This window comes from Scyliorhinus canicula, chromosome 9 (genome assembly GCF_902713615.1).
Source record: "Scyliorhinus canicula chromosome 9, sScyCan1.1, whole genome shotgun sequence".
NCBI classification, from domain to species: domain Eukaryota; kingdom Metazoa; phylum Chordata; class Chondrichthyes; order Carcharhiniformes; family Scyliorhinidae; genus Scyliorhinus; species Scyliorhinus canicula.
Window position 1 is genome coordinate 141,706,737 of NC_052154.1, and position 23,809 is coordinate 141,730,545.

At 46.3% G+C, this 23,809-nt stretch overlaps 1 protein-coding gene across 1 annotated transcript in view; it reads right to left on the minus strand.

Moving 5' to 3' along the window:
- Positions 1-23,809, minus strand: part of LOC119970940 (otogelin-like) — a 323,755-nt gene that overhangs the window by 282,723 nt on the left and 17,223 nt on the right. The window contains 7 exon segments of the mRNA XM_038806051.1: positions 446-591; positions 1,036-1,082; positions 7,579-7,687; positions 8,335-8,460; positions 10,271-10,380; positions 10,847-10,953; positions 16,024-16,154. Of these exon segments, the coding sequence (XP_038661979.1) occupies positions 446-591; positions 1,036-1,082; positions 7,579-7,687; positions 8,335-8,460; positions 10,271-10,380; positions 10,847-10,953; positions 16,024-16,154 (776 nt within the window).

Below are 23,809 nucleotides of genomic sequence, written 5' to 3' on the forward strand. Positions count from 1 at the left end.
GGCAGCAGAAGATTGCTGGCTTTGTGGTTAAAGAGTTAGAAACCTTGTAGTTTTTCTTTCAGGTGAAATGTGATGGCCTCAATTGCACTATTTAGTAATGATAAGCTGAAAGGTTTTTATCTAAGAAGAAGTGTGGAGCAAAGTTCAGTCATTGGATTTCCAATTCACCAATCATTGCTTATCTTACTTTTCCCATACCAGCCTCCCCGGACAGGCGCCGGAATGTGGCGACTAGGGGCTTTTCACAGTAACTTCATTGAAGCCTACTCGTGACAATAAGCGATTTTCATTTCATTTCATTCATTTTCATTTCATTTTTCCAACCACCATCTTTGCATATTTATTTTCCTTTTATCCTATTTTATTATGCAAAATCAAATTTTGTTCAATCCCCTCTTCTTTCAGGCCTTCTGCTTTATCTGCAAAAGCAAAATGTGTTTCTTACTGAGCCACACTGAGAATTTTGGAGGCTGATGGTAAATTTTCCAGAGTTGTGGCTCTTTGCCAGGATATATTGGCATGTAGCATGGAAGGTGTACACGCGCTCATCAAACGTCTTGAAGTAAATATCTCCAGTTACTGAGCACTCCGCTAGAATCAATGAGAAAAACACCAAGCAGAATCAGATCAGTATGACAGTATTTTAATTTCCACATATTGAAACCCAAATCAGAACTCTACCTATTTTTTCAGATTCTACAGTGGCCTAACCAACAGTCGTTAAAGTGAAACCTCCAGGTAAGTTTTCTTCTGAAACTCATTTCAATGTGGAAGCAGGAGGAGCAGGGGGTACTCGAAACATTATTACCTACAAGGTGACTACTCCAGTGGGGCACCAATTTGCCATCTCCAGTTTGCAGAAAATGTCAGTGAAAACCAAATCTAAAAGCAATTGAGGCCTCCCAAATGCCACATTGAGTGTGCACTGCGGGTGTATCCCCGATATTGTGTCCATTTGTTGCCCAAGCCCTAAGCTCCCCTCATATAATTAATTGCAAATGCACAGTTTATGTGGAACACAATAAAAAAAATTACCTGGACAGTTACTCTTGGTACAGTTCCAGATCCCACCTATGCAAATACTGTAACCAAATAAAAATATTTAAAGTGAAATGTTTTGAAATAACATTTCAGTTCCTTATTAGGACATCCGTATTTTTAAAATCAATCAACAATTATTTCAGAAATATAATGCAGAACACTTTGACAGCAGAATATTTAGCACCATTAGAAAGGAAGGAAAATAGATGGCAACAGTGAGGGAAAATTGATTATAACAAAGGAAAGTGGTGTGAGTGTATTTGTTTGACGGAGGGAGTGGAGTGAATGAGAGCATGGAAGTTGTGTATTTGAAGAGCAAGTGTCATCATCAGCTGAGAGGAAGTGGGGAGAAGAGTATCAGCTTGAAGTAGGTGGACAGATGTATTGTGCCAGTGTACCTTGATGGAAGAGTGCCGGTTTGAATTCAGGGAGAGCAAGAAGAGTGTTAAGATGAACTAGAAGGTGAAAGGTATATCTCTATTGCAAGGTGAAAGCTGGATGGATGCCCGCATACACTGTTTGCATTCAGGGGAGAATTTAATCAGGCTACTTCCACCTGAACGATTATGTCTGATTCAGGAAGACCAACTTAACGGGTTCATCCTGCCACCATTGGTATTTAATGCACTCAGTGTCTGATTGAGGGACCACCACTCCACGTCATGCCCTTTCTTCTCACACCTTTCCGCTCTCCAGTCAGAGACTCCTCCCTGAAGCCCCAATCCTGTTCTCACCCACCTATGGTCTGGGTCCCTTGGTGATCCCAAGTGTGCATTGCTGGCAACTTCCACCGTTTCTTGGTGGCACTGCCTGTATAGGAGAGTTTCCAGCATCTGATTGGCTGGCAGCTCTTAGGGGCAGTGGGAGGTGGAGACAGGATTGCCATATAAGGGTCCTAAAACCTGGGGAAAGCCTCCTGCTGCCCAGTTCAGTGCCTGCTAGAATCATCATAGATCATAGAATTTACCGTGCAGAAGGAGGCCATTCAGCCCATCGCGTCTACACCGGCCCCTGAAAGAGCACCCTACCCAAACCCACACATCCACCCTATCCCTGTAACGCAGCAACCCCACCTAAGCTTTTGGAGTCTAAGGGGCAATTTAGGTAGTTAATAGGGCTGGCCTTCTCCAACCACTGTCGTCTGGATTAAATTTATCCAGTGTTTCGAAACTAGATCTGGAAGGGATAGAGTGTCTCTCAGAAACTTAGTCCTTTTCGATCTTCATGTATTTATGTCTGTCTTCCACATGGTCAGCAAGTTACATTAACGGATTAGAATCCATAACCTTCTGATATAGAGGAGACAGTGCTGGCACTAAGCCACAGTTGACACGAGTTGAAAACTGTTAATTTGTCACATTTCTGCTCAAAGTATAACCTTTATTTCACTGCCTTATCTTCCCCATTGTTGCTTGCCTGCATGCCATGGACGTCTGCCTTGTGAAAAAATGTAAGGAGGGAGTTACAGACAAGAAATGGCTGTCTGTGAGAAGGATGGATTATTGATGGTGGGACCATCTTTTTGCTTTTTTTGTGGTTGGAGGGTGGAATTGAGGATGTACAGTGGGCTCAGAGTTAAGTGCTGTCAATTTCCAGCTTACCACTTCAAAATCACTTAAGTGTGAAAGGAGATGATTGGAAAGCACTTAATTCTGTTTGAAGGGTCAAGGACCTGTCAATCAAAACTTGATGTTTATAAACATTGCCTAGAGCACTTTAGAGTTACCCAACCGTGAAGGGAGACCAATGGAGCAATGCTGACAGCTGGTTATGTGGAAGCTGTCAATCACAGCCTAGTAAAATAAATATCAAAGAGACACAATTAATGGCTTGTAGCTCAATTATCTAACGGGTTTTAAATACTGCTGACCCGTTTTCTGGTTCCAGTAATTGGCAGGTGGTTTTTCTTGTGTCTGAGCCAGTGTATTGCCTGTGAGTGTTAAAGCAGTAATTATTTTCACTGCCTCTGTCTAGCACCCAGGCAGTGGTCTCTCCTCTGGAGGGGCTTCCTGACAGGGGTCTCTTTTCTGGCAGGTTTCCTGACAGGGATCTCTCTTCTGGGTGGGGGGGGGGGTGGGGGGCTTCCAAACAGGGATTTCTCTTTTGGTGTTCTGTGGGGGAGGTTTCCTTATTTAGGCACATCTGTGGGAGGTCTCTTTATTTAGCGGGTCCCTGTGGGTGTCTTCTTATTTGGGGAGTTTCTTTGCGGGGGTCTCTTTATTTGGGGCATCTCTTTATTGAGGGGATCTCTGGGGGGGAGTGGGGATGCTTGGTGAGAATGGGGTGGGAAGGACTTGCATTGGGGAGGGGGGCCGTGGATGGACCTTTGGGGAAGCTCCCTGAAAGAGTTGCTCCCTTGGCCCACCACGAGATCCATCGCGTAAGGGCCACACTTGTCAAGACCTGTAGCGATTCTCGCCCATGTGATTCCTGGCCCAGAGGACAGGAGAATCACGCAGGCTGGGAGAATATGGTGCCCAGCCTGCTAAGTGGATGAAAGTGGGTCATCCCCGCCGGCGTGGGGTGCGAATCCCGATCCCAGCACCAGCAGAGGAACCAGAGCACCGGAAGCGGGTTAGTGCCGTTTTCTTCACAACCACTGAATTCCCTGCCTCATGGGAACTCCACTACCGGCGGATAAGAGGTGGAGAACTTTGCCCATTGTTTCAAGGTTTGAACATCTGTGGGAGAATTGACTGACACAGAATGAAGGCATCATGGCAACTCGCTGGGAATCTTGATGATGATCTTTTGGTAATCAGAAAGTAGCTGAATTAATGAAGTGGAATTCCTTTCATTTGATGAATACTGATCCATAATCTCAGTTGCCTTAAGAGCCACATGTGTCTAATATATCACTCCCAGTTCCTCTGGGAATCCTCTCAAAGAGCAAATCAGAGGGTCCTCTCATTCCTGGCTGTCATAATGAAAAATTGTGCTCCAAAACTAGCTGCACCCCAGGCCAAGCTGTTCCAGTACAGTTACAACACGGAAAAATAATCAACAATGTGGAAATTACAGCCTTGGTCCAAGTATGGACAAAAACTCTAAATTCAACAGGTGAGTTAAAACAGACTGTCCTTAACATCAAGGCAGCACGTGACCATGTGTGGCATCAAGGGCTCCTGACAATGTTGAAGCGGGAAACAATCATCTCCAGCTAATGTCCCATGCAGGTTATTACAAATGCATAATTGCTTTCCTTTTTTAATCTCAAGAAAATTTCAAAACTTCCCAGGAGGACACATGAGTTCTGTTCAGAGTATGTATGGAGAGGACAAAGTGGAGGCATGAGAACATGGAGGGGGCAGGGGAGATATAAGTCGGCATGGATGTGACATGAGAGATATGAAGGAGCATGGATGAGACATGGATCATGCAGGGGGCATGGGAGTTTTGATTGGGCATGGGAGATATAAGCGGACATGGAGGGAGAATGGGGTTGTTGTAGCACATTTACCAAACCCTAAATATATGAATAATTCGTCTCTGCATAGAACAGTCCAGCATCTGTCACTTTAAGTTTCAGAATTGTCTTATCTATTACACAATGGGCTTCCACTTTTAGAATGCTAAAGGATGTATGCAGGATAACGAGCTACATAATATCAACTTCCAAGCTCTATACATAGAAATCCCATTTTATATACCAAAACTTTTCATCCCAAACTATTTAATCCAGATCCTCAAGTCTATTTAATCCAGATCCAGACCAAGTCTGTGGTCTTGGCAGTCATGAGACTAATCCCTCCTGCAGGGTTCTCAAGAATAGGCTGATGGAGGCTGGAGTCTTCTTTCTTGGCAAGTACATTCTCCACCGTCTCCAATTTGATCCTGAATTTAGTATTTGGGGCCAAGGTCTTCTAAACCATGAAGGATAATTCATCATACTAACCTAAATGGTCAAAAACTACAGAATTCTGGGGCAGTCCCTTCATGAGTATGAAGGGTACTGTTCTGACTTTGATCTTCTGGAAGGGAGACTTCCAGGCTGGAAATGTATTTTTTGCTGTTGGATAGACAATGGCAAATATTCAAGGAACGCATGGGGGAACTACAGCAACTGTTCATTCCTGTCTGGCACAAAAGCAAAGTGGGTAAAAGGGCCAATCCATGGCTCACAAAGGAAATTAGAAATGGTATCCGATCCAAGGAAGAAACACAGATTGGCCATGAAAAATAATAGGTCTGAGGATTAGGAACACTTTAGAATTCAGCAAAGAAGGACAAAGGCATTGATTAAGAAGGGGAATGTACAGTACGAAAGGAAGCTTACAGGGAACATAAAGGCCGACACTAAAAGTTTCTATAGATATGTGAAGAGAAAGAGATCGGTAAAGAGAAATGTAGCCCCCTGACAGAGAGAAACAGGGGAATGCATAATAAGAGACAAAGAAATGCCTGAACAATTGAATACAAACTTTGGTTCTGTCTTCACGAAAGAGGGCACAAATCAGATACCAGAAATGTTGGAGAATGAAAGGTTTAGTGAGAGGGAAGAACTGAGGGAGATCAATATTAGTAGAGAAATGGTGCTGGGAAGATTGATGTGATTGAAGATGGATAAATCCCCAGGGCCTGAGAATCTGCATCCCAGAGTGTTAAAGGAGGTGGCTCTGGAAATAGTGGATGCATGGTGGTCATCTTCCGGGATTCTATAGACTCTGGAACTGTCCCTGCAAATTGGAGGGTAGCTCACCTCATTCCAATATTCAAAAAAGGAGGTAGAGAGAAAACAGGGAATTATAGACCAGTAAGCCTAACATCGGTAGTGGGGAAAATGCTTGAATCCACTATAAAGGACTTTATAGCGGAACATTTAGAAAACAATGGCAGGATCAGTCAGAGTCAGCATGGATTTATGAAGGGAAAATCATGCTTGACAAATTTGTTGGAATTATTTGAAGATGTAACCAGTACAGTTGACAAGGGGGAGCCAGTCAATGTGGTATATTTGGACTTTCAGAAGACGTTTGACAAAGTCCCGCATAAGAGATTATTGTGCAAAATTAAAGCGCATAGGATTGGGGGAAATGTATTGAGGTGGATAGAAAGCTGTTTGGCAGAGAGGCAATAAAGAGTAGGGATTAATGGGTCCTTTTCATATTGGCAGGCAGTAACTAGTGGGGTACCACAGGGGAACAGTGCTGGGATCCCAGCTATTCACAATGTATATTAATGATTTGGATGAGGGAACAAAATGTAACATCTCAAAATTTGCAGATGATACCAAGTTAGGTGGGAGGGTGAATTGTGACGAGGATGCAGGGATCCTACAGCATGATCTTGATAGGTTGGGCGAGTGGGAAAATCAATGGAAGATGCAGCATAATTTGGATAAGTGTGAGGTTATTCACTTTGGAAGCAAAAACAGGAAGGCAGATTACTACCTGAATGGTTGTAAATTGGGAGAGGGGAGTGTGCAGCCGGACCTGGGTGTCCTTGTGCACCAGTCGCTGAAAGTAAGCATGCAGGTGCAGCAGGCAGTAAAGAAGGCTCATGGTACGTTGGCCTTCATTGCGAGAAGTTTTGAGTATAGAAGCAGGGATGTGTGGCTGCAATTATACAGGGCCTTAGTGAGGCCACACCTGGAGCACTGTGTACAGTTTTGGTCTCGTTCTCTGAGGAAGGATGTTTTTTCTCTCGAGGTAGTGTAGCGAAGGTTTTCGAGACTGATTCCAGGGATGGCGGGACTGTCATGTGAGGAGAGATTGACTAGGTTGGGATTATTCTCGCTGGAGTTCAGAAGAATGAGGGGAGATCTCATAGAGACTTATAACATTTTAACGGGACTAGACAGGGCCAATGCAGGGAAGATGTTACCAATGATGGGTGTGTCCAAAACCAGGGGTCGTAGTCTGAGGATTCAGGGTAAACCATTTCGGACAGAGATAGGAGACATTTCTTCATGCAAAGTGTGGTGAGCCTGTGGAATTCATTACCACAGGAAGTAGTTGATGCTAAAACACTGAATATGTTCAAGAGGCGGCTAGATAACACTTGGGGAGAATGAGATTAAATGGGGAGAAAGCAGGATTAAGCTATTGAGTTGGATGATCAGCCATGATCGTGATGAATGGCGGAGCAGGCTCGAAGGGCCAAAAGGCTTCCTCCTGCTCCTATCTTCTATATATCTATGTAAATCCAGACATGCCCTTCATTCAAGGTTTCAACCACTTAAATTAATGGTTGGAAAATAGCACTCAGAGTGCAACTGAATTTCTGATTACTCCATGCTGGTAGAGTAAAGCCAAAACATTAGCTCAAAAACATCTGTCCAGTCACTGTTTACGTTCACTTGTTGATGTTCATTGCCCTGTTGTTCTGCAACTTATCACTGCTGTTGCAATTGGAGGTCCAATTCTATTTAAAACCCTCCCTGTCAAGTACATATTTGATAAGGCATGTAAAAACTTACATTTACCGTTATGGCACATCTTCCAATACATAAATAAATATAAAGGAATTTACAGTATTTTAATGTAAAATAAATTCTACAGAAAATAGCAATAATTCCTTGAGTAATAAGTCACTAACCAGTGGGTGCAGTGTTCCTGAATTACAGAGCCTGATGTATAGGGAATACCTTGAAACATACAAGGACATTCAATGCGGTTCAGACAGGTTCCATTTTCGTGAATTAACCCTGTGAGAAGCAATTGCATCAATTTATATTTAATTTCCAAAAGCATCTTATGTTTGTCAGAAATTCCTGTAGGTCATGGTATTAGAAGTTATATTCAAGCCTTAAGTTATAAGCAGGTGCAGGAGATGACTATCTTATGGGTAGTCAGCTGATGAAACGAACTAATCTCAACATTTCAGTTTTAATTACATTTGCGCATCAGGAAAAAATTACGTGCCCTAGAAGAACACTTTTTCATCAACTACAACAACATATGTACAATAGGATTTTTAATCCCAAGATGCTTCACATCGACATTATAAAACAAAGCATGACACGGAGCCACATATGGAGATATTAGGCCACATGACCAAAATCTTGGTCACAAAGTTAAGTTTTAAGGTGTGTGTTAAAGGAAGAAAGCATGGTAGAGAAGGGGAGAGGTTTAGGACGAGTAAACCAGAGTTTAGGGCCCTGGCATCTGAAGGCGTGGCCACCAACAGTCAGTTTCAAAGATAATTGAATAATTAGGAGGAAAGATATATGTACTCTCATTGTCATACAAACAGGTCAATTTTTGAATACATTGAAACAGGATAGGCTGACAATGGACAAGGAAAGAAAATGATTATTGGTTTTAGCTTAAATGTTCTAAGTTATAAATTCACCTTGAGGGCAATAGCATCCATCAAGGCACTGAAAATCACTGCCAACGCACTCCTGCTCCAGGCCACATGACATGGGACAACAGTCTATACATTCCTGGTGGACAAATTCTTCTTCACAAATTGCCACTGTGGGGAGAAAAAAAAGCAGCAAAAAAAATGAGCAAATAAGACAATTGAGATTTTCATTCATGAATCACTATTATATTCAAAAGAGATAGGTTTTGGAATTCTTATATTTGTTGAGTGACAACAACTCTTGAGCAATTAAATACTTCACCACTTTTGGCTCCCAATTCCAACACCAAATATTTCTCGCCCTTGTTTAGTATAGGCTAGATGTAGAATAAAATTCCCTCTCCTATTCTGCCAAAAATGTGCCTTCAGGTCAATCTAAGGAAGTACCTCAAATTATATCCACATGAATTATACATTTATGGTATCTTAATGACCTAGCTAAGTGAGATCTTATGAGATCCCTGTGGTGAATTATATACCTCGTAATTCACACTGTATTGCCTTACATGTATGGTGTCCTTGTTGGCTCTGTATACGAGCCGTTGCGTGGCTCTGCCCATAGGGGGAGATGAGGAGTTTGTACTGGGCTCCACCCTTGGCTCCGCCCATGGCTCCGCCCATGGCTCCTCCCACTAACCGGAAGTATAAAGCACTGCAGTCGTAAGCCTGCTCTCAGTTCCTCTCGTCGCAGGCAGGCTCAGTTGTAAGACTATTAAAACCACTGTTTACTTCCAATCACGTGTCTTTTGAATTGATGGTCTCATCAATCCCACAATACTGGCAGCAACTTTCACACAGTCAATCCATAACAGAAAAGTTTGGACACAAGCCAGAATGTTCCAGTCCCACTCATGGCGGGGATCGGCACGGGTGGGACTGAGACATTTGGAAAACAGCCAAAAGTCTGTTGAGTCTGGGTGGGATTGGAAATCCCAGTTTCACAGTTTCAGATGTTAACTATAAATCATGAGTTACAGAAAAATAATCAGAGCCTTGTACTGATTGTGTTGCAAAAAACTTTCCATCAATTGTTCCATTTAAACAAATTAATTTGATTTAATTTGTTCCCGTTTAGATATCCAAAGTGTTACCATTTAGAAATAAGCTACATGCCTAGGATATATGAAATATAATCAGCCTGATAGATAAAGGAATAGGTTAGTGCTGGAAGTTTTGTGTTACTGAAAGTTACTTTTGGTTTAATTCCCATTGAAATAAGGCTAGTGGGATAATTCATCCTAGGTAACAATAGCTAGCCTGAAAAAGGTTCCATGGGCAGACAAGTCTTTTGCAATAGTGTGGGAGCAACTGGTAGATAGTTAGAACAAATAACCATAGTAGAAAGCTGTGCTACGCTTTTTATTTCATCTTGCTTAATCAAAAAGAAAACGGCACTTAGAAGAGAGGTGGAAGAAGAATAAAGAAAGAGCTGTTCATGCATGCCAGTCATCCTGCCCAAAATGGACTGTACTCGTTATATGGTCATAGAGTCTGTTGGATAACTAGTGTGTCCTATTTCACCTTAACGTCAGATTAAACTCAACATACATTCCACAAATGCGTTGCACTCAATTTTGATTATTTAAACACTGATAATAATCAACTGTCTTTCAAAGTTTTGAAAATATTACATTGCTCTGTTATAAAATCATTTTTCTCTCTATGTGCATTGTTTTAGCATGGATACCTGTCTCAGATCAATAACTGCATAGTAGAAAGTGGGGCCATAGATCCAAGGAACACTGCCAGTTCCTAAATCATTCACTTCCAGTGTTGATGAAGATGGTTTCACAGTTTTTGCCTAGATATACTTGGTATCATGACACAAATTAATTTTAAATTCCCAGTTTGTGACCCACTTGTGAACCACTTTGTGTCATTGTCGATGGTGTATAGAACTGTCTGCTGTATTGTATCATACCACACTGGTTGAATAGTTGTCTCCAGTCATGTAGTGGTCGATCCGCTTGTGCACAAGCTCTTGCATACTCAGTTAGCACGCCACATAATGTCGTATTATCAGGTCCATACCTGATAGAATGAGGGAAAGTAACAATATCGATCAGTAATTGCACAGTCAGATTAATCTTGCATTCTTCATTCAATCAAATGTCTTTTATTTGGCTCCTAGGCCCGGAATTCTCCAGCTGTTGGATTTCTAGGTTCCCACCAGCAGCACACCACTGCCTGTGGGTTTCCCAGCTGGGCGAGGTGGCTTCAATCATAAATCTCAATGACAAGTGGCGGGAAGAGAAAATCCCGCCAGCAGCGTGCCGCCGAGAACCATGCGACAGGGATCAGAGAATCCTGCCCCTAAACATTTGAAATCCAGCCAACTAACCAAACTTTTCAGAATGCTACAAATTATTATTTTTAACACTTGCATAATCATTTATTGTGACAAAAATATTTCTGGGATTTTATATTGTAAGAAACTATTAATAAATATAACAAATAGACATTTTTGAAAGACTTTTAGTTCTTTAAACATACTCACATGCAGAGATCATTCACACAGCTGGCCATATATGGATATGGTTGAACATAATAATGGCAGAGAATAAATGGATAACCGAGAAGCACTGTGCATGTATCTCTTATTTTCTGGAGATTATCATAAGAATATTAGAACATTAGAATATTATTATATGAGAACTCTCATCCAGTTAAAGTATACATTAAAGATACACCATATTGCAAACCAGAAATGGGAATTGGCATTATATTTTCAATATTAAAACTTAAATAGTGTCTGTCCATAGGCAAATTAATTTCACAGAGGCAGAAACATAGAGTCATAGATGTTTACGGCATGGAAACAAGCCCTTCGGCCCAGCTTCTCCATGCCGCCCAGTTTCTATCACTAAGTTGGTCCCACTTACCCGCATTTGGCCCATATCCCCCAATGTCCACCCAGTAACTGTCTATCTGTTTTTTAAAGGAAAACATTGTGCCCGCCTCTACCACTGCCTCTTGAAGCTCATTCCAGATGCTCACCACTAATAAGAGTTGTAGTTACAGGATCTATAAACTGTTGCAAAATATCTTTAAACTGAGCTTCGTTGAAACATGTAACTGAAAATGACTCTGTGCAACCACTTTTGCGATCTTAAATTAAATATGTTGTTTGAAGTAGGAAAACAAGATCACTAGAGTAAGTACTCTATTAGTTTTTTACATTACAACAGTGACCACTTCAATAGTACTCCATTGGCTCTAAAGCATTTTAGGACATATTGAGATTGTGGAGGATACTATCCAGATGCATGTATTTCTTTTTATTATATTTCTGTTATTTACTTTAAAGCTAAAGGTTCATTTCACAATTGTATGGAATCTTCAAGAGCCAGATAATTTCCTAAACTAATTAGGTACGGTGTAAACGATAGATTTTTGACCAATTGGTGTTTCTCTTTGTTTCAGCATGTGACAAGGAAAGGATTTTCCAGCCCATTCCGCCGGCCGGTTTTCCGGGCAGGTTTCTCCAGTCCCCCAGCCGCATGTTTCTTGGCGTCACACAATTTGCTGGCAGCAGGATTCTCTACTCCTGCGACTTGTCAATGGGATTTCCCATTGAAGCCACCCCACGCTGCCAGCCGGTGGGGGGGGGGGGGGGGGGGGGGGGGGGGAGACTGCCGGCGCGAAAACAGAATCCCAACAGCCAGAGAATTCCAGCCTTCATCTTCTCCTTCTGTTCTATGGCCAGAGCATATGACAATCCATTTCTTCCATCGCTTCGACTTCAAATAGATAATACAGTGGGTTGTTTCCATAACACAGACTGCTGTTTATGTGGTCAAACCATTAATCTTACCAGAGCTTTGGGGTGGAGGTGTAGGTGGACTAGGTGCAATGGTGGAGGAGATTGGAGTTGACACTCTCACCCATCAGACACATGTACCCCACTTGATGCAGAGATAGAAATTCATTCCACCACTCAACAGGTTTTTTTTGGAGTGAAGCTTGAACCATAAGCCATCTCAGTCAACGTTCAGCTAAGGTTACTCACAAAGCATATTTTAATTTAACTTAAATCTGTCTATCTGAAGCAATGTATAAAAAATATTAATGTTACCCATTTGAAATAATGAAACTTTGCTTCCATCACAAAGCCAATTTTATGGTGCCTAGAAACTTGATTGGACAACAATCATAGCAATGTCACAATATTAGAGAAGGAGGAGATGCCAAACTAAGGGTTTATTTTCTGAGTAGTTCTCTAATTTATATCTATAAAAAAGTGTATTTTTACTATCTTGTCCTGACAAAAGCCTACAATCTGGAGTTTGCTTTTCTTCTGTGACTCCAGTTATATCTGCTATGAAATTACAATCAACTCAGAGTTGACCCGCTAAAGAAAATTACAAATTTAAAATATGTTAAAATGTTCAGTTTATTGATTATATCATAAAGAAAATTATCATATTATTGACATCCTTTTCTGTTATACTATTCATGTATTAGAGTGTGATAAACTTTAGTAAAGATATAAAATTTAATCTGACCAAATCTGTCCTGTTTATGAATGTAGATTTATCTTATCGATTTATTATTTATGTATTATTAACCATATATTTATTAAGGACCAGTGTCTGTGATTCTGTTCCTTAACTCAAATTCTTACTCTATAGCAAACCTCTCCACTGCTGACTTCTTCTTCAACATTTTTAATCAGCCTCTTATTTGAATCTCAGGCTATGCAGATCTGATACTGGCCTATATTCTCCGCCTCGCAACACCGGCAGCAGGGTTCGTGCTGTGGTGGAGAACTGGGTGTCCGGAGGAAATCGATATGGGCGCCGGTAGATGCTGATCCATTTGCTCCAGCACCCCCTCCCTGCTGATGGCAGGGTCAAGGTTTGCATCTGCATGTCCGCATGCCAGCGGGAGGAAGGATGCAAATTAGCCAGCCAGGCACCAGAGTCTGTGGGCCCGTGTCAATATCCGGTCCTCTGGGCTGAGAACCACGTGGGCAAGGCTCGCTACTCGTATTTACCAACGTGACCCTGACGTGGTGACCTTCGCGATGTGCCAAGGGGGTAATTCCTTAAGGGAGTTTCTCCCACAGTCCAGGCGAGGGTCACCTTCCCCCACACATTGCATGACCTGCCCACTCTTCTTCTGCCAGACCACCCACCCACCGCGCCCCCAGAGACCCACTAAAACTGGAGACCTCCCAGCAACTCCCTAGATAGTGATTCACCCCAGAAACCCCAAAGATAGGAAAGCCACCCCCCACAGAGACCCCCTAAATCGGGAGACCCCCCACAGAGACACGGCTAATAGGGAGACACTCTCCCCCAGGGACCCTCTAAACAGCTAAACACCCCAAGCTAGAGAGCAGTCCAGACAGGGGAAGTGAAATAAATTACTGTTCTAAGACTCATCTGGGTATATACCAGTGGCTGAGATAGTGGAGGCACCACATGTCCATTCCTGGAAAGAGAAAAGCAGTGACCTATGTTTTAGCCCCTCAGATCTCTTGATAGGCTGTGATTGACAGCTTCTAGAAGCTGCTTCGCTCATCTCCCTTCATGGAAGAGTACCTCTGAAGTCCTGGAACTACAATGTTTACAAACATCAACCACTTCAAAGAGAGTTAAGTTCATTCCAATCACCACCACCCCATCTTCACACTTGAGTGATTTTGAAGTGCTGAGCTGGAAATTGACAACACGTAACTGACTTTGAAGTGGTTGATGATGGTAAACATTGTGGTTACGGAACTTGGAGTTACTCAAGGAAGATGAATGAAGCACAACTCACAGTTGTGTTTGCGGAAGCTGTCAATCGCAGTTGATGAAGGGAAATGAATGAATGGCTTGCAGCTAAAGGATTTGAGGGGTTTAAACACAGGTCAATGCTTTTCTCTTTCCAGGAATGGACACGCGGTGCCTCCTCTGTCTGAGTCAGTAGGTGTATGGCCAGTTGAGTGTTACAACAGTATGTTTTTTCTCAGCCCCTGACTGAAATGTTCTCTAGCTTCCAGACAGGGTTCTCTTTTCTAGGGGCACTGTAGGGTGGGGGGTTCCTTTAGTTTGAGGGTCTTTGTGGGGGGTTCTTTTTGCTATGGCGTCTCTGTGGGGGTCTCCCTATTTATTCCAGCAGGTGAACATAGTCTCCCAAGCAGAGAATCACAGCCACTGTCTTCCCTTCTAATATCATTGTTGGCCATTACCTTTTCTCTAGTCATTTTTGCCTCTCTGCTCTTGTTATCTTCCTTTCTGCTCCTAACTTCAGCCTCTCTGCTCGGAAAACATTCTTATAAAACATTCCCCCCAACCTCCTCCATAATGGAGCCCAACAAATTGTTACCATGGCTTTATGTTCAGCACTCAAACAACATTACAGGACATGTACTGCTTATGAAAATTATTGGGTGGAAATTTCCCACAATTTGTCAAGAGTATCAGGCTTGGACTGAAAACCGGCCTGTTTTTCTTCAAAACTTAGTGAAAATGAAATGAAAATCGCCTATTGTCACAAGTGGCTTCAAATGAAGTTACTGTGAAAAGACACTAGTCGCCACATTCCGGCGCCTGTTCGGGGAGGCTGGTACGAGAATTGAACCATGCTGCTGGCCTAGATTGTTCTGCTTTAAAAGCCAGCTATTTAGTCTAGTGTGCTAAACCAGCTAAACTAGTGCACAGAAAATCTGGGGGCATGGTTTACGCCATCACTCTGAGGGAGCTGTGCCTGGTAGAACCGGCAAGGCCGGCTCACCAGAGATAAAGGCATAATCTTTAAAGAGAACACTGATCTTTGTTTAAAATAAGTTCACCAGCCCCCCACGGACACTGAGGACCACCCCAGCAAGCTTGCGGAAACCCTGCCCCCACCCAAGAATATCGGGGAGGCCCTCTCCTACCCCACCCCCCACTTCCCCCACCCCGCACTGTAATCAGGGCTCTGTCATTTCCCCCCATCCACACATAAGAGGATCCCCCCAATGGAGAAGGGGTATGCCCTGGCAGTGCCCACTTGGCACTGTCCATGTCAGCGTCCACTTGGCACCACCCCAGGCTGCCCAGGAGCCATGGGGATATACCCAGCTTTGGCCCTCAACATCCGAGGCCTCCAGGCACACCCACACCCCCACATCGTAATCACGACTGTCTTTTAGTTTTGAAAACTAGTAGCGATTCACACCCGTGTGCCGCCACGCCACTGGGGGGGAGGATCCATCATGGGTGGATGCGATGGTATAAAGTCATTTAAGTACATTTACGTTTATTGAAATGTATGGAAACGTGGCTCACGGTCTTTTTGGCGTGAACCTGATTATGTCACTGGTAGGTGGTGGAGAAGATCTTAAATCGAGATCTCGGCAGTGCAAATCCCGTTTTAAACTTCCCGTGAGATTTAGCGGCCATAACAGGATTTGCACCCACAGCAAACGGGCCCGCAAGATCTCACCCATTATTTAATTAAGCAGTTACAGATTCTGGAAGATAAAATTGTTGCTCAGGAGAAAAAGCACTGTGTTATTAAAATCAGTTATGTCTTAAAGAACACAAATTGCAGCAATTTGTCATTTTCTAATTCGACTGATCTCTGCAACAAATTAAATATTAAGGCTATTGTTATAATCTCTGATATCCATAAACAATATCAAAACAGTTTAATGTCCTGCAAATAAAACTTGGTTTAAAATAAAATTGGTTTATAACTAACTTCAATTACTCTTTGGCTTTGTCCAGAACATGGTGCTGGGTAGTTGACAGGAATAACGTGACAAGGTTTCTTATCTGGCATGTCTTCTCTCCAGCTGTTACCAAAAATAGCTATGTCTTCTGTTAACAAACCTAAACAAAATAAAAAATAATTTAACTTCATTCGATAAAGATAAATTGTCCTTGAAGCCTAGCATTTCTTCTTGAATGAAAATCAAATGGAAAAGTAGCAGGTCACAATTAACGGCCAATCATTGAAAAATTAACCAATTCTATTAGGCTTTCTACATTCCAGCAAAATGTGCATAATAACAACAAGATACTCGTGTCAGGAACACCAGTCACTGAGAGCTTGTCATTATGGAAGTGGTAAGTTGCATGCTATCGCACGGCACCAGGTTAGTTTTAGAAGTTGTACATTGGCACCAGTGAGAAGCATGACACCAAAAAATATTACATATTGTGGGCTGGAAATTTAAGTTACAGCTGCACTGAAATTTTTGTGGATACATATATTGGCCGGGATTCTCCCCTACCCGGCGGGGCGGGGGTCCCGGCGTGTCGGAGTGGCGGAAACCACTCCAGCGTCGGGCCGCCCCAAAGGTGCGGATCCACACTTTTAGGGGCCAAGCCCTCACATTGAGGGGCTAGGACCGCGCCAGAGTGGTTCCGTCCCGCCGGCTGGTGTGGAAGGTCTTTGGCACCACGCCAGCTGGGGCCGAAAGGACTTCGCCGGCCAGCGTAAGTCCGCGCATGCGCCAGAGAATCAGCGGCTGCTGACGTCATACTGGCGCATGCGCAGGGGAGGGAGTCTCTTCTGCCTCCGCCATGGTGAAGGCCATGGCGGAGGCGGAAGAAAAAGAGTGCTCCCATGGCACAGGCCCGCCCGCCGATCGGTGGGTCCTGATCGCAGGCCAGGCCACCGTGGGGGCACCCCCTGGGCTCAGATCGCCCCGCGCCCCCCCAGGACCCTGGAACCCTCCCGCTCCGCCAATCCCGCAGGTCAGGTAGGTGGTTTAAACCACGCCAGCAGGAGAGGCCTGTCAGCGGTGGGACTTCGGCCCATTGCAGGCCGGAGAATCGCCGCGGGGGGCCCGCCGACCGGCGCGGGGGGCCCGCCGACCGGCGTGCACGCTTCCCGCCCCCGCCGACTCTCGGAGGCGGAGAATTCGGGACACGGCGGGGCTGGGATTGACGCCGACTCCGGCCGATTCCGCCCATTATCCTGGTTAAGGTTGGCTTTGATTAGGAGTGTGAATGAGAGTGTGAAAGTTGAGTGTGAACCTAGTTGGTGGATTCTTTGTAATGGGAATGGAAAAGATATAGTCAGGATTGGATCATGAGATGTCAAGCACCAGATATGACGGCAAGGGAAACCCATACAGATTGAATCAAATGTGTCCAAAGCTGGTAATTGACTATCCTCTGCATCTCTTCATGCTGCTCATTTTTCATTGGCTGATTTTGCTGCTCAAGAACACAACAATTAGGAGCAGAAGAAGTCCATTCAGCCCTCAAGCCGGTCTTCCCACTTGCCAAGAATCTGGCTGATCTGATATTGGCCTCAGTTCCATTTTCCTGTCTGCCCCCCGTAACCTTTGACACAATCAAAAATCTATCTAACTCAACCTAGAAAAAAGGCGAGGCTAGATTGGTTCTGGTGGTTCCTGTTCCAAAAGCAAACAAATTAAACCAAGGTCCTATTACATTATTCCTAGAATTCAGATGACCGGCCTGCTTTGAGCATTCTAATTTTGTTTTAAGTAAATGCTTCTAACCACCAGGATTCTCAGCCAAGAGCAGCAGGTAGCACCAAGAGGCAGGAGCTCGCCTCATCCTTGTTGCCCTTGGCTGCCTGCTTCCTCCACAATCTCCATGGTGAGGCCCCTTTGCAAGGCAAATTTGTGCAGCAGGCATTACACAATCATGATTTTGAGTCTCTAATTGAGCCATGTTCCGCAGGACTCCCGTAATAATCCAGGCATCAGAAATGCATCTTCCAAATTTCAGCTGTGTGCTCCACAAGGTAGAATTATATTATACTGCATCTCAGTTACTATTCTGGAAAAATGCACAAGTAACAGCATCCTTAGTTATGGATGGTGGCTTTTCCCATAAGCCACCAAAAGTCCTACTTTTCTAGGTAAAGAACTGCTGGCAAAGGAGAGTTGCCTTAAAATGAGAAATAAAGTTTGTAGTGCACTCCTAAGAAGGCATTGTTACAAATATGAGGTTCATAAGGTTATTATGTTTTGGGACTATGGGGGCGATTTAACTCAAACAAAACAGAGTCCGTTCTGGGTGGGAATTGAGGGATCGTTCCCTGTGCAGGAAGAGATTGGGGCACAATCTCCCCCACCGATGCCCCAACTCACCTGTTGAGGACCATGTGCCACTCCCCCCCCCCCCCCCCACCCCACCACATACTGGTGGGGCACCTCCGGGCCCAATGCCTGGCATGGAATAATGCCAGCCTGGCACCTTGGCACTGCTAGCCGGGAACCCTGGCAGTGCCCTGGCAGCCTGACACTACCACAATGCCACATGGGCACCTTGGCAGTGTCCCTGCCAGCCTGGCAGTGCCACATGGGCATCCTGGCACCCAGGTGACACTGCCAGGCTGACCAGCTGGCACTGCCATGGTGCCAGGCTAGCAGTGTCAATGAGCACATCTGGCACCTGCAATGCCAGGGTGTCAACCTGCCCAGAGGTTGACTACCCGTGTGCCTTTGACTGTCTGGGAGACCCCCCTGCCCTGAATGACATTTCACCTGTTTCCCATTCGCGGGGGCCAGTGCTAAACGGTCTCCGGCTGAGGTCTCTTCGTCGAGGCTGATCGATGCCAGGTGGCCATTCGATCCAGCAGCAGCACGGTTAAAGGAGTTTTTAAACTCACTTAACAGTGCGAGACTGGGTCCCACCCACATCTCGCCAGATCTGGTCAGGTCTCACGAGGTGTAATGACCATCAGGAATCCCGGGAGAGGCCATGTGACCTGTTCTGAAGTTCACTTGCCAAAATGCGGGCACATTTTGTTTGGCGGAAAGAAGGTGAATGGTGTTCAAAATTAGAGACAATGGCAGCTAGTAGCATTCATGTTTATAATGGTTAAGATACTCATTTCAACGTTTCAGGAAGGCGTTGAGAATGTCAGGTTGTAAACAGCTACTGTTAATTTAATTCCAAGATAGAATAGAATGAGTTTTTTAAAATAATTAATTGCATATGTACCTGGATAGATGTCCCATTTGATTCTTTTGCCACAGGGATGGGCTTTTAAAGAGGGAAAAGTCCTTAAAGTGAGATCAAGTTTGAGAATTTCCTAAAATATATTCCTGAAACTCACCAACAAATTTATACGGCAGGATCCAGGAGAGAGAGAGAGAGCAGCTAGGGTTCAAAAGTCTCTGGGCGTAATTCTCCGCTCCCCACGCGGCGTGGGAGAAACGCGGGAGGGCCCCCCGACAAAATTCACACCCCCCTCGCCCCCCCCCCCCCCCCCAGAAGAATCTCCGACCCGGATGGGCCGAGCGGCCTGCCATTTGCGGCTGTTTCACGAAAGCGGCAATCACACCTGGTCGCTGCCATCGTGAAACGGGAGTGAGAAGCCCGTTTGGGGCTTGTAGGTGGCCTAGAAAGGAAAGAGCACCACGACTGTGCTCAGGAGGGGACAGGCCCGCGATCGGTGCTCACCGAGATTGTCGGGCCGGCGTCCAAATCGGATGCGCTATTTCCCCTCCGCCGCCCCGCAAGATCAAGTCGCCACGTCTTGCGGGGCGGCTGAGGGGAAAGACGTCAGCCACGCATGCGCGGGTTCGTGCCGGCCAACCTGCGCATGCGCAGCTGACGTCATTAGGCGGCCGGCCGCGTCATTCTCGGCGCGACGCCCCCGTGGCTGAGATTTACGGAGCGCCGCTCCTAGCCCCACCAGGAGGGGAGAATAGGGGGCGAGGAGCGGCCTCCGAGGCCGTCGTGAAACTCGGTTGAGTTCACGACGGCCCTCCCGATTTTTCCCAGGAGCGGAGAATTCCGCCCATGCCTATTCAACACGAGTCACTTTGAATAAGGGGCCTGAACGGGGAACACAGGACCAAGGCTACACATAGTCCCGTTTTTTACAATGGGGGCTCTGCTCGCTGGAACTCCCCCTTGTAGCGACAGATCGGGGCGCCATTTAAAAATGGTGTCCCGATATCCGCAGCCCCAGAAAGAATCCCCGACCTCACCCCCAGCCTGAATGCAACACGGGAGGGTTCCCCGCCCCCCGCCCCCTCCACATCCCCAACATCCACATCGGGCATTTGAGATTGAAGCCCAAAGCCTCAAGTATCTTGGGAATCTGCACATTAGAGTAAGGCTCGCTCTAACATGCAGATTTGCTAAAAAATTATCCTGGCCATTGTGGGCGGGATTTACATTGCAACGTCTCGTGAGATTGCACTGAATCTCACGAGGAGTTGTGAGCCGGGTAGATCTTGGGTTCAATTCCGGCCTCGGGTGACTGTGTGGAGCTTTCACTTTCTCCCCGTGTCTGGGTGGGTTTCCTCCGGGTGCTCCTGGTTTCTTCCCACAGTCCAAAGATGTGCAGGTTAGGTGGATTGGCCATGATAAATTGCCCCTTTGTAACCAAAAGGTGAGGTGAGGTTACTGTTTTACGAGTTTAAGGTGGAGGCATGGGCTTAAGTAGGGTGCTCTTTCCAAGGGCAGGTGCAGACTCGATGGGCCAAATGGCCTCCTTCTGCACTGTAAATTCCATGATTCATTGGTGGCACAGGTATTGCCTGGAGTGCTTCCTGCTCCCTGGACGTGAAAAGGACCTTCTTTCTGATTTCCACTACCTTTTTTGGGGGCTGTCAGTGCTTCTCCTGGCCATTTCTTGCTTTAGCACAAATTCCTTCCTGTCAAAAGTGTTGATCACTTTTAATTGTTGTCAGTCAAGCTGTATTTCCATTCGTCATCATCCCCCTCAACCCAAAATCCAGCCCATAATGTGGATGGACTTTATGCTTTTCAGTGGGCTAAGGGAGGCGGAATATAAAGTAGGTGGTCTACTTGCTCACACTCCTACTGTCTCAGCATCGCTGAATCAAGCATCGCTGGATGGCCAGTTAGTGGCAGCCCAATAGAATTGTGAAGGGGGGGGGGGGGGGGGCTCGACTCCCAATTGGGAGTCTAGGCAGAGATATCATGCAACGGGGGTGGGAGAGGTGCGGGAGGCCTTATACCATTTACAGAAAGTTGGTCATGGCTACAAAACTAAAGGTCCCCGTTTTCTCAAACTTTCTTTATTTCTTTTGGCCGGCTCCAAAAAATACTGTCGCTGTCAGCTTTCCGAACAGAATTTGGTGTTGCATTATGGTTCTGGTGACAGGCCTTTTCTCCAACCTTGAGCCACCATGTCATAACTGCTGTAAAATACTCACAAAATATATCACAAACGCAGTGGGCAATGAAAATTTGCAGACGATTGGGTCATCAATAAACTCATTGTTTAGACATTTCAGAATGGCAGGCTTCTGAATTACCCCCTATTGACCTTGCGTAATTTTCGAGACTGGCACGAATGTATCATATTGCCAGCCTGATGTCATTATGTGCCAGTGTACATTTGCTCAAAGGAACAACCCTCCTGATTTGACACCATAAAATCCAACCCTATTACGACCAATTTCACAAGCAGACATCAGGGGCTGGATTCTCCAACCCCCCGCCGGGTTGGAGAATCACGGGGGGGGCGGCGTGAATCCCGCCCCCGCGGCCGCCAAATTCTCCGGCACCGGAGATTCGGCGGGTGCGGGAATCGCGCCACGCCAGTCGACGGGCCCCCCCCCCGGCGATTCTCCGGCCCGCGATGGGCCAAAGTCCCGCAGCTTTAATGCCTGTGCCGCCGGCGTAAATCAAACCACCTCCCTTACCGGCGGGACTGGTGGCGCGGGCGGGCTCCGGGGTCCTGGGGGGGGGCGATCTGTCCCCGGGGGGGTGCCCCCACGGTGGCCTTGCCTGCAATCAGGCCCACGGATCCGCGGGCGGCCCTGTGCCGTGGGGGTACTCTTTTCCTTCCGCGTCGGTCATAGCCTCTGCGATGGCTGACACGGAAGTGACCCCCTCCCCAGCGCATGCGCGGGGATGACGTCAGCGGCTGCTGACGCTCCCGTGCATGCACGGATTTCCGCCGGCCGGCTAAGTCCCTTCGGCCCCGGCTGCCGTGGTGCCAAAGGCCTTCCATGCCAGCTGGCGGGACGGCAACCACTCCGGCGCGGGCCAAGCCCTCACCTTGAGGGGCTAGGCCCGCGCCGGAGTGAAGGCTTGGTGAGGTGAAGGCTTGGTCAAGGTGAGGGCTTGGCCCCTAAAGGTGCGGTGGATTCCGCCACTCCATCCCGCCGGGACCCCCCGCCCCACCAGGTAGGGGAGAATCCAGCCCCAGGATTGGGATTCTTCGGAAACCGGCGGTACGGGCAACTCTGGCTCGATGGAGTGGCGTGAACCACTCTGGAGTCGGGCCGCCCAAAAGGCATGGACTCCTCCGCACCTTCAGGGGCGAGGCCGGTGCCAGAGTGGTTTGCATGTGCCGGCCAGCACAGAAGGGGCTTGGCGCCATGCCAACTGGCGCCGAAGGGCCTCCGCTGGCCGGCACGAGTTGGCGCATGCGTGGGAGTGCCAGTTCCCAGTGCATGCACAGGCGGCTTCATCTCCGCGCCGGTCATCATGGACCGGGACACCCGCCGGCACGGAGGAATAGAGTGCCCCCCATGGCACAGGCCCTCCCGCGGATCAGTGGGCTCCGATCGTGGGCCAGGCCACCATGGGGGCACCCCCGGGGCCAGATCCCCCCGCGCCCCCCCCGAGGACCCCAGAGGCCGCCCGCGGAGCCAGGTCCCGCCGGCAAGTACCTGTCGTAACATACGCTGGCAGGACCCGCCGAAAACAGGTGGCCACTCGGCCCATGACGAGCCGGAGAATCGCCGGGGGGGGGACTGCCAGCGGCCACCGGCCGACGCGGCACGATACCCGCTCCTGCCAAATCCATGGCGCAGGAGAATTCAGCAGCCGGCGGGGGCGGGATTCACGCCCCCCCCCCCCCCCCCGGCAATTCTCCAACCGGGCGGGGGTGTCAGAGAATCCCACCCATGTTGTGGTCTATGGTACCAGGGGGTTGGATTGTTAAAAATTGAGCTATGAGTACTATTTAAATGGTGAAAAGCTAGGAACAGTGGCATACAAAAGGATTTAGGGGTTTAAGCACAGATCACTAAAGTACAACAGTCGGTAGGAAAGATTCTTATCAATGCTAATAGATATCAGCCTTTGTAACTAGAGAACTGGAATAAAAAGGGGAGAAAGTTTTGCTGGAGCTACACAATGGACAGTTTAATGTACAGTTCTGGGAATCACACCTTAGAAAGGATATCCTAATCTTGGAAGGTGTGAAGCATCAATTCACAAAGCTGTTACCAAGGTTCCAAAGATAGATTAGAAGGAGAGATTACATAAACTAAAATTATGTTACTTGAATAGAAGGTTAGGGGTGGTTTGTCTGAGATTTTTAGGATTTTATAAAGAATTGATAGGACAGATCAAGAGAAACCTTTTCCACCTGTGCAAGTGTCTAGGACAAGGAGAGATATAGCTTGCATTTACATAATGCCTTTAATGTAGTAAAATATTCCAAGGCACTTCACAGGGAGCCATTATCAAACAAGATTTGGCACCAGTCACACAAGATTTTACAGCAGATGACCTAAAGCTTAGTCAAAGAGATACATTAAAGGAGGAGTGAGAGGGAGAGA